Raw genomic sequence first — 19017 nt, 5'->3', positions numbered from 1 at the left:
TTTTCATGAGCATGCTTCCCAAATTTTATTTTATTCCTTTTAACTTCTCTACCTTTTGTTTCTATCATCCATGTTCCCAAAAGGTTTCCCACATTTAACTCTATTTATAATTTTCTATCTTAAGCTAACCAAGGATTCACTTGGGATTTTATTTTGTTTTTCTGCTTAAGGCTAGTAATTTGGCTAAATAGAATAAAGGGATTTTGAAAGGCTCAAGGGGGCTAACAAGGGTAATGTAAAAGGTAGGCTAATTTGGGGTGAGTGAGCTAAAATCAAATGATGGCCTCAATCATTCTCTTGGTATGTATCTATTCTATATTCTATAATTGGACATATAGATTAAAGCAAGGTAAAGAACATCAGAATAAAAAGAAATGTGACACACAGAAATGAAATTATGGTTTGAATGCAACCATACAATTTAAGCTCAAGACTCACAGGCTGTGTGTTCTCTAACTCAAGCATCATATATCATTCATATATTGTATGCAGGTTTAGTTAAAAATTCCCATTATTCTCTTGAAAAAATTATTTAGGGTAGCTTTTAAAGTTTTAATGTTCCTCCTTGATGAAATGTTGTCAACTAACATGTAATGCTATATATACAAGGTGTGGGTTGTTTTGATTCTGTTAAAGTTTCTAGTTTACTTCCTTTTTATATTTTTCTATTTAAACTATACTATCTTATGCTAAAAAGGGTAAACTATACTAATTAATCCACTAATAAATCAGAATTGCAAACTAAACTAAATAACTAAAATAATCTAAATGGCTAAAGATGCAAAATGCAGCACATAGAGTAAAATACACAAGTAGCAATGTATAAGTACTCAGAAAATAACAATAAAAAAAAAGAGAAAAATACAGAAAAATATCCAAAATAAAAGAAAAAGTATGTAGTGGTTCACCAAAATAAACGCCAGAGATGGCGACCTCCCCACACTTAAAATGAAGCATCGTCCTCGATGCTCAATCAAGCCTGGTGTGAAGGAGTGTCATCAATGGTAGGGATGGTAGTTGGGGTCTCCGTGATGGTGGTGGGCTGAGGGTCTGGTGGAAGTGGTACAGACTGGAGCGGGATCTCCGGATCTGCAGCCTCTATCTGGGGCATAACCTCCTGATGCGGGGAAGCCTGCTCTGTGGCTGCCTGCTGATGAGTCTCCGTCTGGGAATGAGGCTCCTCCTCATGCTCATCCTCCTCCTCGTGCTCATCCTCTGATGGCTCTGAAGGGGTGTCGGGCTCGGAGGGGATGTCGGCGCCCTGTCTGATCATCAGCTTCAGATGGGAATAGCGTCGCCTGCTGCGGCACTCTAATCTCTCATATCGGCGCTTGTTACGGCGCTCCATCTGATCAAGCTGGCGGAATAGACGGTGCACGAGGCGATAGACCGGCTCAGAGGCGGGTGGAGGTGCAGTGGTGGCAGCAGGGGCAGCTGGGGCAGCTGTGGATGAAGAGGGTCCAGCAGACGGAGGGGCTGTCTCATCAGTAGCAGTGACAGGTGGTGGTCTGTAGCCCAAAGCAAGGAAGTTCCTGCTGTGTGGGATGATCTTCCTACAGTCCGCTGCTGGTGGTCTCTCATCGGCATCCTCCCAAGGCATATCAGCCTGACGGCCTAGCCGTGTAACCAGGTAAGGAAAGGGGAGGGTGCCTCGTACGTGGGCCCTGGCCATATAATGCCGGATAAAACGAGGTAAGTATATGTCCTTACCCTCCAGCACACACCAAAGGAGGGTGATCATGGTAGCCGGGATCTCCTTCTCGTGAGTACTCGGCATCACAAAATTACTCAAGATCTGATGCCATAGCCGAGCCTCATCATTTAAGTACACTCTCTTGATCCCTCTAGGCATAGTGGTGTTCTGACCCATCTCCCAAGGAACAGCAGGGTCGAGAGCTATCCGTGCCTTTACGGCATCCCAGTCAAACTGCATCTGGCCCATGTCCTCCTCAGCCTGTGCAAAACCATCTGGCTGATCGGACTTGGCTGGGAGCTGGAGAATGGTCTCTATGGCTTCCTCTGTGACCAGAATTTGCTTTCCCCTCAGGTTCACTGCATCTAGGGTAGTAAGGTAGTAGTTGCAATAGAATTCCCGGACCCAAGATGCATTGACCTCTGTCAGTGGTCTCTCCAGAAAGTACCAGTCCCTTTGCTTGATTTGCTCAGTAGTGTACTGCTGGAGGGCTTCTGGAATCTTCAAGGTACGTTCCAGGTATAGATTTCTGAAGTTTGCAAAAGCCGGGTACTTCAGTTCACAGTACCGGTTTGCAAATTTTATAGGATCATTTGCAGGTAGCAGCTGGTTAGCTTTCTCCTGCGGTGTGAAGTTCTTCTCCTGCCATGAGGTATCGTGCATTAGAGAAATGATGGACTGGGAGGAATCTCCTCTCTTGCGCTTGCCAGTGGCCTTGCCTTTACCTTTCCTGTGTGAGGCAGACATCCTGAAAAACAGAAAATCAGGAATGGATAAAAAAATAGGAAAGCAAATAAGCAATTAAACAAAGGAAACTCAAAGCGGTAGGGGAGAAATAGAATAAGGAAAATGAGTAATTGAAATGTGATTGAATTTATGTTAAATGGAAAAAAATAAGCAATATGCCATGGTTAGAAAGTTAGAGGAAAGTGAAAATAATCAGAAAAGAGACCAAAAGGGTTAGTATGGTTAGGATTTGAAAAAGAAATTAGTAATTTAAAATTAGTGAGTTAGGAAGGTAAGTGGCATAGAAAAATTCCATGTAACAAGGATTCACAGGTAAGAATAGAAGTACTCATAATTGAACAAGCAGTTTATGAACCAGGAAATCAAAAAGGATGAGAAAGTCTGCCATAGCATGCATGTAAAGGTTTGGGTAAAGCAAAGTAAAACAGATTTCAGAAATGCCAAACCAAAACATGAATGAAAATAATTTAAAAAAATTTGGGCAGCATTTCGGCTAAAATTGGATTGTCCCGGAAAATAAACAGCAATTTAATCAGTTCATATGAATTAAAAAAAATCAAGCCGCATGTACATAGATATAAAATAAACATAAAAACTCAATGTAAACAGCAGCAACATACAAGAAAGCAGCATATGAATCATGATTATAGCAGCAACAGATTTGCACATAGGGTAAAACAGAAGTAAGAACAGTGCAACTAAACAGACCTAGATCCACTAACCACAGCCTAAGCTACCTAACAACCTAAAAATCTACTACAACATGCAAGTCTAACTATCCTAATTATGAACATAAATGGAATAAAAAACACAGAAAAGTGACGAACAGATAAAAAAAATAGTTGCGTGTTGCGGAACCTGGTAAGCGGAAGGGGTGGAACAGGGAAGAAGGTGGCTACGGCGGCGTCCGGCGCGGTGGTGGTGCACGGCGACGCGGTTGTGGCGGCGGAGGGGGTTGGTGTCGGAGAAAGGGTTTAGGTGGTGGGTGGTGGTTGGAGGGAGAGGATAGGGGTGGGAGGTGGGGGTTGGGGTTGCTGGCTGAAGGGGTGGGGCGCGGTGGATGGCCGGCAGTGGTGGGCGGTGGTGGCGGCGAGCAGCGGTGAAAAGGGGAGGAGAGAGGAAGAAGGAAGGAGAGAGTAGGGGAGGGGGTTGTACGGCGGCGGTGGCGGGTCGGCGGCGGCGTCTGGGTGATGGTGCGGTGGCGGCTGGAAGGTGGTGGGTGGTGGTTGGAGGGAGAGGAGGAAGAGAAGGGGAAGAAGGTTGGGGGTGAGGGCTGCGCGACTGATAGGGTTCGCGGGGTGGGGGGTTATATTTTCGAATCCATGCGGCCGCGTGGGGCACGCGGTCGCGTGGTTGGGACGAGAATGGGAGTGACGCGATCGCGTGGGGTGCAGGATCGCATGCAAGGGGGAAAGAAGGGTGACGCGATCGCATGGGTCGCGCGATCGCGTCGCTGGAAGTCGTGCTAAACGCACAACTCCAGCGCCGTTTTAGTGCAACTCTCTGTCTCCTTTTGGGGCGATGTGCAATCCATGCGACGCGATCGCGTCGCTCATGCGGTCGCGTGGGATTGGTATTGGGTAAGTGACGCGATCGCCTGGGGCATGCGATCGCGTGGGCTAATTTGTGCGAAATGCACAAGGGCCGCACGATTCCAGCCCAACTTTCTGTTCGTTGGATCCTTACGCTGATATATATATCACACGGCCGCGTGGGTCACGCGGTCGCATGGGTGATGTTTTTCGCGATATGACGCGATCGCATGGGGCATGCGATCGCGTCGTGCAATCACTTTTTTTTTTAGACTGAAAAGTGCAGAATGCAATGACTATCATGGATGCTTATGCATGATTCCAGGTTTAATAAATTAAAATGAAAAAGGAAAATTGAAAGCAATTAACAAGAAATAAATTGAAAAAGAAGCGACCATACCATGGTGGGTTGTCTCCCACCTAGCACTTTTAGTTAAAGTCCTTAAGTTGGACATTGGAAGAGTATCCTGTTATGGTGGCTTATGTTTAAATTCGTCCAAAAATCTTCACCAGTGCTTGGAATGCCAATAGCCTCCGGGGTCCCAAACTAGGCATGTAAAGTTTTTGAGCAGCTTCAAACAGATATTCAGCCTCCCGGGATGACGAATGTCAGAACATAATCCATGATCCCAAGCTGTGTTTTTAGATCCGCCTCCGTTTTGATTTGTAAGTTTCCATTCGGGCGGGTTAAAGAGTAGAATCTCACCGTGGCGACCAAACGTCCTCCGTGATCCATGCAATTGAGCACGATACCTCTGTGTACTTTAAGGTGAAGCGTGGAACCTTATTGAACCTGGTGCACCAGCTCTGAATACGAGCCATTTCCCTCTTACTCTTAAAGCCGCAGAGAGCTCTAAGCTGGCCATCTGTTTCAAGCAAACCATATTCAAGTGAATAAGTAAAATTATAAGTTAAGGATTGTACCCACTTGAAGCTTGTATTAGGTGGTAATGGCCGTGGGATAGGTGTTTTTGGTGGTTCAGCAAGTTCCGTTTCCTTGTGCTCTTCTGTGAGTTCTTCCACTTCCTTGCAAAGATCTTCGATTGTATCTGTATCCTGGTCAAAGTCTTCTATGTCTTCCTCATCACTCGAGTCATAGATTGGAGGTTGAGAGAAATCTACCTCTGCATCATCTTCATATTCACTTGGGGAAGATTCTTCGATCTCAGAGAATTCACTTGCGGACGCAAGTTCATCACTAGGAGCACTAGACTTGTGACTATCATCATCAAGGAAATTTGCTTCTTGGATTATTCCGTCTGATTCTTTGTAAACGACTTGCCTTGGAGATTGTACGGTATCCTCCTTAGCATCAACTGTAGTGTCTTGGACGGAGTTTTCCTCAATTCTGTATTCCCAAGGAAGTTCAGCATCGCCTAGATCTTCAACCAACTCTTCTTCTTGAACAATGACAGCTTCTTCCATTTGTTCTAGTACGAATTCATTTTCTGTCTTGTCCACTGGAGTCTCTAGTATTTCTTTCATGCTACGCTCTTCATTGGGCTGTCCACATGGAGCTGTGGTTGATCCTTGTATATTTGAGAGCCTAGTGGCCCATTGAATTAGTGCTTGCTCCAGTTGTTGAATGGTTGTTTGAAATTTAATCATTGTTTCTTTCAGGCGATCCTTTGCTTCGCGGTTTGCCAGACTTGGACATGATACAAAGGAAAGTGGTGATGATTGGGAACGATTGGATTGGTATTGGGGTAAGGAAGGATCATATGATGGCGAATGGTGAAGAAAAGCTTGTGAGTGTGGTGGTTCGAGGTTATGTTAAAAAGATGGTTCATATGCACGGGGTGGGGCTTGTTGGTAGTTACAAGGTTGTCCACCATGTCTTTCAGCTGGGTATGCACGGTAGAATGGTCTTTGTCCAGGATATCTCGGGGGGTGTTGCTGCCTAAAGGGTTGATTAGATCCTCTTGGCTCCATCCATCCTTGATTGGTCTGACCTTGATGCACATTCCTGCTATAACTTCTATTTCGTTTAACAATATTAGAACCAAACTCAAAGCGAGAGGGGTGAGAGTTCATAGTAGCAAATAAAGAGAAAAAGGAAAAACAACAATAATTAAACAAGCAAAAGAAAAATATTTACAATAACCAATAATAAGGCACACGTTAGCAGTTCCCCGGCAATGGCGCCATTTTGAAAGATGCAGAAGATTGATGGTTTAGAGGTTATAAAAAATATCGTTGTGAGTATAGTTACTAAACCAAGCAATCAACCTTTCTTACAAACGTGTTGGTTGTCACAAGTAACAAACCCCTTTAAAAATTGTTAACCGAGTATTCAAACCTCGGGTCGTCTTCTCAAGGAACTGCGAGGAAGTGTGTTCTTATTATTGGCTATAAAGGTTGTAATCGGGGTTTAGAAGGTGAGAAGCAAGTAATTTAAATGACGAGTGAATTAAATGGCAAGTAAAAATAAATAATAACTGTAAAACAACTTTTGGCAAGATAAGGGAAATTAGAAGTCCAACTTAGTTACCCTTCTCAACAATAATGAAAGTTGTATCTTAATTCCACTTGGTCAACCTTTACCGGAGCAAAGGAAAGTCAAGGGACTGATTAAATTGACCTTTGAATCCTAATTATTTCCTAAGAAAAGGTTGGGATTATTTAAGTAAAGTTCAATCAGCAAGATAACGATTATCAATTCTGTTGAGTTTAATAACTGTTGAGTTACTAAATTCTTAACCAGAACCAAAAAGGGGAAAAAGTAAATTGCTGAAATAATAAAAGTATCCTTAGATGGGAAGCAATGGCAACTTAAATCAAAAAGAACAATCATAGACTGAAAATACCTCAAATAATCATTAATTCAAATAGGAATCTGTAACATGGAATAATTCATAAATTATAATAATCAATTCAAATGTTGGAATAAATAATTGTAGAATTAAAATAAAAGAACAATTAAACCTGGATCCAGAGTTACTCTTAAAACAAGAAGAAATCCTAAATCCTAAAAGAGAGAGAGAGAGAAGATCTCCCTCTCAACTAAATCTAAATCATTGAAAGGTGAAAAATATGCGAGCTCCCTTTGAATGGAAGCATTCCCACACTTTATAACCTCTGGTCTATGCTGTCTGTACTTGGATCTGGGCCAAAAAGGGCTTCAGAATTCGCTGGGGGCGTATTCTATAATTTCTGGTGCGTGGCCTCTGTCACGCGTCCGCGTGGGTCACGCGGTCGCGTCATTCGGAGCTTTTCCTTGCCACGCGGTCGCGTCAGTCATGCGACCGCGTCATGTGTATTTTGCTTGAGGCGCGCGGTCACGTCAGGCATGCGGCCGCATCGCTGCTGATTCGTGCTTGGCACGCGATTGCGTCATCCATGCGATCGCGTGGACACCAATTTCTTTAAAGCTCCGTTTTGCTTCCTCCTTCCATTCTAGTATGTTTCCTTTTTCATCCTTTAAGTCATTCTGCCTTTAGAAAATCTGAAACTACTCAACACACTAATCACGGCATCGAATGGAAATAAAGGTAATTAAAATAATTAATTTTTAAAGCTTAGAAAATATGTTTTTCATTACATGACATAATAAGGAAGGAAAAGTAAAACTATGCAATTAATGTGAATAAGTAGGTGAAGAGTTGAATAAATCACTCTAATTAAGCACAAAAGAACTCATGAAATATGGGTTTATCATTGCCATGCAGTTAGGCAATGCGCACGCGTGCATGACGCATACGCGTGACAGAGCCACATGCTGGACGAATTAGAAATTACTGGGGGCGATTTCTGGGCTGTTTTTGGCCCAGTTTTAAGCCCGAAAAACATATATTAGAGGCTGCAGAGTGGGAGAATCACATTCATTCATTCAACACAACTTTCATTGAGATAATTTTAGGTTTTAGATGTAGTTTACTAGAGAGAGAGGCTTCCTCCTCTCTCTAGGTTTTAGGATTCTTAGGTTTAGCTATTTTCAATTTTAGATTTCTACTCTATTTCAATTTAATTTTCTTCTACTTTTATTTGTTCTAGTCCTTTAGTTTATCTTTCTTCTCTTATTGATTACTTTATGTTGCCATTTGGTTTATGAATTCTCATGTTAGATTTGATTTTCTATTTAATGCAATTTGAGGTATTTCATATTTATTGCTTCTTCTATTATTTCTGAGTTATTGATGCTTTCAATTGGTTATTTGGATTTTATTATCTCTTATTGCTTTTCTATATTTTTATGTTATGCCTTCCAAGTGTTTGATGAAATGCTTGGTTGGATTTTAGTATAGATTTCTCTCCTCTTGGCTTTGGTTGAGTAATTGGAGAATCTTGAATTATCAAACTCCTTTGTTGATTGATAGTTGAAAGTTGCTAATTGATTTAGATCCCTCTAAAGCTAGTCTTTCCTTAGGAGTTGACTAGGACTTGAGGAATCAAATTGAGGTTTTAGATGTAGTTTTCTAGAGAGAGAGGCTCTCTCCTCTCTCTAGGTTTTAGGATTCTTAGGTTTAGCTATTTTCAATTTTAGATTTCTATTCTACTTTAATTTAGTTTCCTTTCTATTATTAATTGTTCTAGCATTCTAGTTTATTTATTTCCTTTGTTGATTACTTTATGTTGCTATTTGGTTCATGAATTCTCTTGTTAGTTTTGATTTTCTATTTAATGCAATTTAAGGTATTTCATAATTATTGTTCCTTTCTTCATTTGTTATCATTGATGCTTGCAATTGGTTGTTTGGATTTTATATTCCTTGCTAGTTTTCTATGTTTTTATGTTATGCCTTCCAGTTGTTTGATAGAATGCTTAATTGGATTTTAGTGTAGATTTTTCTCCTCTTGGCTATGGTTGAGTAATTTGAGACTCTTGAGTTATCAAACTCCTTTGTTGATAGATAATTGAGAAGTTGCTAGTTGATTTGGATCCCTCTAAAGCTAGTCTTTCCTTAGGAGTTGACTAGGACTTGAGGAATCAAATTGATTCATCCACTTGACTTTCCTTCATAGTTAGAGGTTAACTAAGTGGGAGCAATGGACAATTGATATCACAATTGATAAGGATAGCTAGGATAGGACTTCTAATTTTCATACCTTGCCAAGAGCTTTCTTAATTATTAAGTTTATTTTCTTATCATTTACATTCCTTGTTCAACCTTTCAAAAATCCAAAAAGATACTTTTCCATAACCAATAATAAACACACTTCCCTGTAATTCCTTGAGAGACGACCCGAGGTTTAAATACTTCGGTTTAATTTTATTAGGTTTGTTTTAGTGACAACCAAATTTTTGTATGAAAGGATTATTGTTAGTTTAGAAACTATACTTGCAACGGAAATTTATTGTGAAATTCTAAACCGTCAAAAATTCGTCATCACATATGCCACAACTTGTCGAAGCACACTCAATTGGGTGTGTTCATGTCAAAATCAATCTGATAATAAACAATGTCCTTATCGTGCTGATGTTCTACTAAGGAGGAGGGATCCTGGTACTGTGCCCCTGAGGATGATCCTAGCATGAACTCCCTCGCAATATCTGCCTCATGCCCAACAAAGAATTTGGGTGATGGCATATCTTGCAGTGTCGTCACCGGAGGACCCTCTGGATCTCTTCTTGGCGTGCATACTTTTCCTCCTCATTTTGACAACTTAACATCTGTAGGTTCACGCCTCCCTCGCTAATCTTGAACTTTTTGAACTGGTCTCTGAATATCATCTCTGACGTGCCTCTTCGCCCACCACCTACGGTTTGGAGCATCTCGTGCAAGTTCTAACATACCCCTCTGGCCCGGAACGTCAGGAGAATATCTGCAGATGAGGTCATATCCATCAGATCAGCCAATACATCATCTCTAGATATGAAACAAACAATACATGCCGCTTATCACCATCTCAAGTAGTCCTGTGTAGGTCGAGGATCTGAGAAACTCTCAATGGTGACCATCTTTTATTGCAGGCTACTGGCCTCCACCTAGCATACCAATCATAGTGTATATTAGGGCCATGGGTCGTCTTAAACAAAAATTCGTCCACATTGATGAGTCCTCTGGCTGATGCTACTAATCACCAAGCTGTCTCTTAACCCTATCCACATGATAGAACTTTATAAAGTGGAAGCAGACCTGTGGCACTATGACTCTCCATGTACAAATTTCTCCAATGCTCCTAATTCAATTAGGAACTGTCTGTTATAGCTGGGGGTTGTCATACATTGTCCACGAAAACTAGAAACACGTAGAATCCTCTAATTAGCAATGGAAGAGTAATTTATGTAGGTAATGAGGAAATTAAATGCATCGTACCTCATCAAACTTGAGAACATCTAGCTGGTGCCACAATCATAGTCCTCTGCCATGATCGTGGTCTCTTGTCTACTGTTCGAGTCATGCCAACCTACTCATGGAGGAAGTATGTTATGTTCTTAATATTGCACATAGTAAGAAAGACAATAAAAAGTAAACATTAATTACCTCGAAGCAAGAGGGAATCTGACAGCATTCTAGCCATCGGACAGAAGGATGGGAACCTGTAGTAAATCTACGACATCACTAATGATATGTACCCAGCAAATCCAGTCGTATCACACCAAGCAGCACTGCACAATGAATGATAGGTGTGCGAAACCAATGCAGAACCCCAAAACAACCATCTACAATTATCAAAGTCCTTTAGGAGCGGCAACTATTTGAGGGGGACAAAGTTTGCTGACTTGTCCATAAACAAATACCCCTCATTCAGCATTAGCAAGTAACACATAGCATACTGACAATATGTGTGCGACCCTATTTCTGAGCGAAGTCATCTTTAGCTTGAAATTCTACTTCCTATTCTCTGGAAATGGTAAAGGCCTATCATCGAGCAAGTCCTTAACCCACTACCATGTGGGGTGTCTATGATACTGCTGAAAATCTTTAATGCAACCGCCAATTGGGTCACCATCTGTACGCATACCAAGATGGTATGCCACATTCTGGAGGGTAATAATGACCTTGCCCCACAAAAGGTGAAAAGTATGGTTTTTTTGGTCTCCCCTGCTCCACAAATGCAGAGAGAAAGACATTGTCAAAGATAAAATTCCTTAGCTCCCTATAAGAATAATTTAATTTAATTTTAAATTAACTAATTAAATAATTTAATCAAATTATATTATATCAACTAATTAATTAAATCAAATCAACCTAACTAATTAAAACAACTTAAACCAACATGTCTAACATCTCATCTAACCTTTTAAGTTCAAATATCCTAACATGACAACTGATTAATTAAAACAAATAATATGTCGTTATTTTAACATATTTTCTAACTAATTAAATCAACATATAATAATATATCAACTAAAATTAAATAAATCAAAATATTTCAACATGTCAACTAATTAACTATATAAAATAAGAAATAGACAAACTAATCTCGTAGTCTAGTATACCGGCTACATACCACTCACATTTGGCCTGTTAATATTTCTTAAGTGCACGTAATTCTAGCGTTGAGTCATATATATTTTTCAAACTTTCCAAAACTTAAAAAGCTCTCTCAAATGAATCCAAACATCTCAACTGCTCCCTCTTTAGCCATTTCAACATAGATATTGAGCCCAATAACTCTTTATGTACGTATTTCGGATACTCACTACCCAATTTTTCTTTTATTTTATATCCCGGATACATCCGAAATGTGTTAAAAAGTGTGTGTGTCATATCCCAGTGATGCACTTTTAATGTATTTATGGATACAATATCCGAAATATGATATGTTATGTATATTGATAAATATTTGACCGTTTATATATTTTGATAAATACTATATTTAATAAATTTAAATAAAAATTTTATTCTATTATATCATATTTGATTATTCTAACGGTTAACTATTTTATTAAAAACAACATTATATATATAACTAATTTTTGTTGACAAAAAAATATTTATTGTTACGAGGGTATGACAAATTTAGAGTTTTTTTGTTTTTATTTTTTTTATTATTAATAATTCTTTTTTTTATATTTTTAAACTGATAAATACATTCTTCTGTTGCATCATTTAATTTTTGTACCAAATTTTTTGGGCTTATTTTTTACACAAATCATATCATTAGTTAAAAGATTTTGTAAAATTTGTCATCCATATTTTCTGTGTCACTAAATAAATAATCATGGTTGTCAAACTCGCGAGTTAACTCGTAAACTCGTACGAGTTTACGAGTTTAGGTAGTGGAATCGAGTTGACTCGGACACAAACTCGTTTCTGGGTAGACTCGGCTATACTCGGCTAGACTCAGATAGAATCGCTCAAACTCGCGAGTTTGCTAGCGAGTCAGCGAGTTTGAATTCGGTGCCCATTTTCGCCAAAACGGCGTCGTTTTGGGCCCGAAAAAAAAACCCCTACAGCTAACCACTAACCCACCCAGACCCGATAAGTGTGTAACCCTAATTTCGAAACCCTTACACTCCACCAGCACTAAGCCATCAGCCCATCACTGCTCACTGCCTCGCCCTCACTCTCTTCTTCTTCTCCAACGTCGGTGAATCGCCACCATCTACCGGCACCGTCGTCTGTGCCACCATGCAGAGGCCGAACGCCGGACGGATCCTCATCCCTCACCTGTCGTCTTGCCTCATCCCTCATCTCTCATCCAACGCAGAGTCGCAGAGCCAGAGCCCACCAGCCACCACCACGCAGTGAAGGTTCCTCACTTCCTCGTCGACACCAGCCCACCACCACGCAGAGGCCACCCAGAGTCGCAGAGCTCACCACCACGCAGTGAAGGTTCACCGCCCCTGTTCTACCATCGTCGGCCGTCGCACTCCTTCCTGTTCTGCTTCACAGCGTTTGCCTCCCCTCCTCTGTTCGTCGCCATTGTTCTTCACTGCCGATCTACTTCAATTCTGCCCTGTTCTCCAAGGTAATTTTTTTAAACAAATTCAAATATTAACAATCTTGGTATCAATTCTGCAATGTTGGTTCTGAATTGCTGATGTTAACTTTTTAAAATTTTTTTAGTTTAGTTTAAATCCTACACAGAATTGGTTAATGAGATTTGATATGTTGAAAAAAAATTAAACTGATGCTGCTTCATTTTGTTTTTATAACAACAAGTATATGAGATCTGATATTGTTATTGAATTTTACTTGGTTATTTTTTCTTCAGTGCTTTGTTTTCTTAGCTTAAAGGACAAATTCCAGTGAAGATTGTAGTTTGTTTGTCGACTATGGAATGAAAATATGTCCTATAATTCATGTTATTATTATTATGAGGGTATCAAACTATAGTGAATTAAAGTAGATTGAGGGAGGAATAATGAAATGTATTTGCTTATTTAACCTTTGCTTATTTTGAATCAAATATTGGCCTCAGAATTATTCCTAAGCATTGATTCCTAATGAGTATTGCTTTGAACTTCGCAGGTTGCAATGACACATCCAATGGCTGTAACTAACTGCAACATCGACATGGAAAGTTTAATTTCTGACCAGAACAGAAGCATTGCTACACTTGCTATTACCACTCTTTTAAAGACAGGAAATGAATCAAGTGTAAAAGGTCTTATAAAGCAGATTACAAATTTCATGTTTGATATTGCTGATGAATTCAAAATTGTTGTTGTAGAAGCAATAAGATCATTGTGCTTAAAGTTCCATTTAAAAAATTGTTTTCTTTTGTGTTTTGGTTGTGTCTTATGAAGCTTTGATTGTGTGATTGTGTGTTTTATGTTGAACTAGATACATACTTGTGAAGAATTTAAATGTGTGATCTAGAGTACTTGTTGTAACTTGTAATTATAGTATTATGTTAATCTATATGTTTTGATATTGAAATTGTTAAGTTTGAATGGCTATATCTGAGTAAATATATATATTATACATGATATACATATTTTTTTATAAAAAAATATATAACAAGTAAACTCGTACGAATCTACGAGTCGAGTTTACGAGTCGAGTCTAGGTCAACTCCACGAGTTTACCTAGACTCGCGAGTTTGACAACCTTATAAATAACAATGGCTATCCCACGAATGTTGATTGTCTATGCTAGTAGACATCTAGTGGAAAATAATGACATAAACGCTTTGTGTGTTTTTTTTTTTTTTGGGTGCTTTCTACTTCACCTTGATGTACCTGCATTTTAGTGCAAAAATTCTCACCAATTAACTGGTTTTAATTAGTGCGTGGACACTAACTCCACTTGCCCTTCTTTCTCCTAGCTAAACAAACAGTTGAGGAAGACAATAATTTTTTTTATGGTATTTCTCAATTCGACAGGTCAATGACCAACCATTTGCAAATCTTATCTCTCTATTTAAGAGTTCAAATCTTAACATTTGATTAAATAAACTAGTGAGCTAACTACTAAACCAAACCAAGACAATAAATTTTCTTTTTTTTGGTGATACAAGACAATAAGTGTTTTTTTTTTTTTATGATAACAAGACAATAAGTTTTTTTTTGTGTGATTTTTCCAATTTCAAGGGTCCACCTCATTTCAACTCAGTTATTGTTTCTGCATCTTGGTCTAAAATTTCCAAAATTCAAGATAAATTAATATAGTAGACTCCCGAACCAAAAATACATAGCTTTTGGGCCTTTATGAATCCATTAGACAAATATTGATATCATCAATAAATTAGAAGTATCTAGCCCAAAAATAAAAAAGTTCGAGTATTAATTACCAATAAATAAATATTAAATAAAATATAATTATTAACTAATTTGGGTTGGTCAAATATTTAGATCACTTGTACGCTTAAATAAGTATCGGGAGCTAGTCTTGTCTTGTGCATGCAGCAATTCATTGGCCACGATTAATTTGCGTACGGATTAATCTTTGGTCTGGCAAGTTTAGAAATACCGTGGACAACCAAAAAATAATAATAAAATACAAGTATTGTCCGAAGAGATCACCGTGGTTTTGAACATTGGCACTTAACCCCCCTCCAAAAAAAATATATTATTTGCATACCAAAATCAATTACAAAAAGAATCTATTATATATTTATGTATAAATAAATGTGTAGTTTAACTCATTTTCAATATATATTCTATACTGGTGACTAATTTTAGTAGTTAATTTTAGTGTACACCTAACATGGTTACATCATTTTTTGTGTACATCTTTTTTGAATTTTTTTTCTTTTATAGTATAAAAGACAAGTCTTTTATATTTTTCCACTTCTTATCAATCACTTATTCACTTATACAAGCAAAATGTAAGCAAAAATAATGCGTATATTATTACTCATGAGTCATGATACTTATTACATCCTTGTACATACTAATAGGTTTTGGAACATGTGGACATTGATCCAAGGTGTATGTTGAAGCAAACAACAGAAGCATGCTTCAGTTTCATTTCCTAGCTCCGATATTGAAAAAAGATTACTCGTTAACTAGTCCAGCAAGTTAAGGTTCATCATTGGTTTATATCTATATGATTTTGCGATTAGGTGTGAAGAATAAATAAACATTCGCACTCAGCCTTAACTTTTACAAGAACAGAGATGGTAAGAACCAAATTCTTGAATACATGATCATTGGGGGTCTAATACCATGTGATAGTTGCTCAGCATTGGTTAAGTGTTCAATTATTGGACTGATCCAGCACAAGAATCAAAACTCAACTAAAATTATTCTTGCCATGATTTGTTGTGTAAATATCTAACATCATGATATTAAACAGTATCACATCTTAGGATCAATTGAACACAAGATTATAAGGCCTTGATAATTATGCACAAAGTAGCAATCTTTCTCTTGGATTGAGAAATTTTGTATTCCTTAACACTGGAGAAGTCAGACAATTATCTTGTAGCAACAGTTTTGAGGCAGAAAAACAAAATCCTACGTAAAACTGCAACGAAATTTTGAAACGGTTTTTTTACAAAAATCATACTATGCCAGGTTAAGAATCACTAGATGTTAATCAAAGTATTAAACGGGGCCTCCTAATTCTACCAAGAAAATTATGAAAGCTGGCCTCAAGCTTTGCTTCCACACCCAGAAAGGGAAAAAGGTAAATACAACGCATATATTCCCGGAAATCAGCCAAGAGCATATTTTTCAGAGGATAAAACTCATTTGTTTATCTATGGGAACAAGGTTAAAAAATGAAGGACCACCTGTTAACTATCACTTCAAATCTAGATTAATACAAAACTCCTTATACAAATCAAAATGTTGTTCCCATTTTGACATATGTTTCTTTAGTAGATTACATGCCTCTAAACCTTGAGGTTCCGAGATTTCCAATGAAGCATTAAGCCTCAACTCAACAGGGCACTGATCATCAAATACCTCGCCTCCATGAGGTTTTGTCTGCTCCCCGGGCTTCCGGACTTGGAACATAAATGTATCATAAATTCCATCACTATAAACAGAGTTCCCTGTAACAAAATCTTTAGCGGAGCAACTGAATGCAATTGGCCGATATGACAAAAAAGATTTTCGTTTCAAGGAACCATCCCAAGCTTCCTCTTGATCATGAGAAAGAGATACTGCATCATCATTGAGGTCCATAGAGCCATGTGTTGAAACAGTGATGTCACTTGCCACCTTCATTACTTCATTGTACTTGAGGCCAAGCTCCGCTTCTACTGAAAACTCATCATCTTCCAAACTTGAGCAACCATTGTAAAATTCATTTAGCACAAGTAGAAAAGGAAATGGCCTAACTGGACCCACAATGTCATCGTTGCTGTGGCATGAAGATTTCCGTAAGAAGAATGGAGGCAACTGAGGAAGGTCAGGTAAAGCTAAAAAATCTAGCGCTATCTTATGCTTGTTTACAAGTTGCGGACATTCAGAATAATTCAAAAATGCCAATTGCAATATCTCCATAGGCAAGTCAGCCCAAAGTCTCTTCAAAGCAACTTCATGAACGCTTGCAGGTGATTTTATATCTTTAAAGACGGCAATAATTGCAGCAGACGATCTTAACCGACCAAACCCATAGGCATTTAATTTCTCGCATAAAAACTCATGCACTTCAGTAGCAGAAAATTCCTTCCATTGAGTTTGCATATGAATCTTTTCTAGTTTCCTATGTAGTGATTTAGTAAGACTATCGCTTACATATGCCTGAAGGTAAGCCAATTTTAGGTAATGAAATCTTTTTGGAAATTTGTATTCCTCCTCGCTGAAGGGATGCAAGTGTTTGTCCAAATATAATTCTTGTTTCTGGCAGTAATCTAAGTTCCTAGCTGGACCCCGAGAAGCATGATATCTTTGCAATTCAAACTTTCCTGATGACAATAGCCTTATCAGTGTAAATCCACCATTTTCATCTGGTTCACAAAGTAAGGCAGCCAGCTCATTGCTTAAAATTCCAAAACCCAAGACAATCTCTTTCTTCAGCTGCCAATCAATCCATTCAGGAAGAGCATCCTTTGACAGCTCTTCCGTTAAGAGACAATCTCCACAATGACACTTGCAGCCAGATAAATCGATCTCAGACGGAAGCTCCCAAGCACAGAAGGCTTTGTTAATCTTTGAAAGTTTCGAAGCAAGATATCCGTTTTGGAATGGCAATTCAGGTCCATAGCAGAAGAGACTAAACTCACAATTCCAAAATGATCCCAGTATAATGCAATATCCATACTCGGAAGCCAACTTGAAAGTATCTTCCCTTGAGTGGGACCTCAAGGTAGACAAGCTTAGCACAGTTATGTAGCAAGGATCATCAATATTATGCATCCATTGTAACACCGGCATCATAGGCTTCCTCGCATCAATGAGAAGTAAAAGACTGCTAGAAGCCACTGCGCAGAAGAAATGGTTAGGGCCTGCCTTTGCCAAGGCAAGAAACTGCTCTTTTTCGCTTGGAGCATACATACGCAACATATCAATCTTCATTAGGCAACTCACATTACATTCCTTGGATCTCAAGTCAACTAAGAAAACGGCATCAGAACGAGCAACCACCAAAATCCGAGGATGCCAGCTAAATTCACAGCTCACCCACACACTATCACTACAATAACCCGAATCATTCCACGAAACTTTCAACCTAGTCCCCCTGAAAGCAGTACTTGAACCATGACAATAAGACTCCAAATCAAACAAGAACAATTGACCACTTCCTAACAACACCACACTCTGTTCCAATATATGAGGGCTCCAACAAGCATGAACAACGGAACAACTCTTGAAAACTTTACCGCCGGCATGTAACACAACAGGCCTATTGAAAGTAGAGCTATGCTTCACAATGAACCAATGCACAGAATAAAGAGTACAAGCCAACAAATACCCAATAACAGGAGAAGAAGAATCATTACCCGAATAGGGAGGAGGTTCAAGAACAGGATTCACCGAAATTATGAGTATACGGTGAGCAGAGGAGGATCCCAACTCGGCACGGAAAACGTCATCGTTTCCGGCAAGGTGGACTTGCAACTTGGAGTTTGTGACGGAGAGCATGAAAAACCCGATTTTGTCATCGTTGAGGCCAGTGGGGAAGAAAACGACGGCGGTTTTGCGATCTGGATAAGCGAGGAGGTGGAGGCGGTTTGTGAGGAAATAAGAGGAGGGGGAAGCGGCGTCGTTTTGGGCGAAGGAGGAGAGAGAAGAAGCGGTTGAAGGGAGGAGGGAATGGGAAGAGAGAAAGCGGGAGGGTGAGAGAATGGGAGGGAGGTGAAGGAGAGAGGAGAAGAGAGAAGAAGAGGAGAAGAGAGGAGTGAGGGAGTTAGGGTTAGGGTTGAATTTGAGAGGGCCTAAAGTGGTGGTGGTTGGTTCAGAGAGGAGAAGAGGGGCCACGGTGGAGCCACCAGGCGTTCCGACTGGGAAGAAGGACCTCCATTCCTGTGAGAACTCCATTGCCCTGTTTTCTCCAAACTAACCCTATAAAAATTCTTCACTTTTATTTTATCAACCCATAAGGCCAAACTCACGTCTTTGTCCCAGCCCCTACTTTCTTCTTCAGCAGCAGCACTTCAATCCTCAACCTGAGTCCACCATTTTTCACTTCAATCCGCTGCAATGCCTCTTCCATTCGTTTGGTTCATCAGCATCCTCTTTTCACTACCACTGTCCCGGCGTTAGCAAGTCCTCCATCTTTTCGTGCGTTTTTTGTTCTTCGTCTTCTTCACTACTTCG

The 19017-nt window shown here is 39.4% G+C and overlaps 1 protein-coding gene across 1 annotated transcript; it reads right to left on the bottom strand.

Moving 5' to 3' along the window:
* Positions 1–16053: 16053 nt before the first annotated feature.
* Positions 16054–18738, bottom strand: LOC112727628 (uncharacterized). The gene has a single exon (XM_029291078.1). The coding sequence runs from the start codon at positions 18736–18738 to the stop codon at positions 16054–16056; it is 2685 nt and encodes an 894-aa protein (XP_029146911.1).
* Positions 18739–19017: the final 279 nt, after the last annotated feature.

The sequence above is a fragment of the Arachis hypogaea genome, chromosome 12, assembly GCF_003086295.3.
Source record: "Arachis hypogaea cultivar Tifrunner chromosome 12, arahy.Tifrunner.gnm2.J5K5, whole genome shotgun sequence".
NCBI lineage: Eukaryota > Viridiplantae > Streptophyta > Magnoliopsida > Fabales > Fabaceae > Arachis > Arachis hypogaea.
This window is presented reverse-complemented; position numbering and strand designations above follow the sequence as displayed.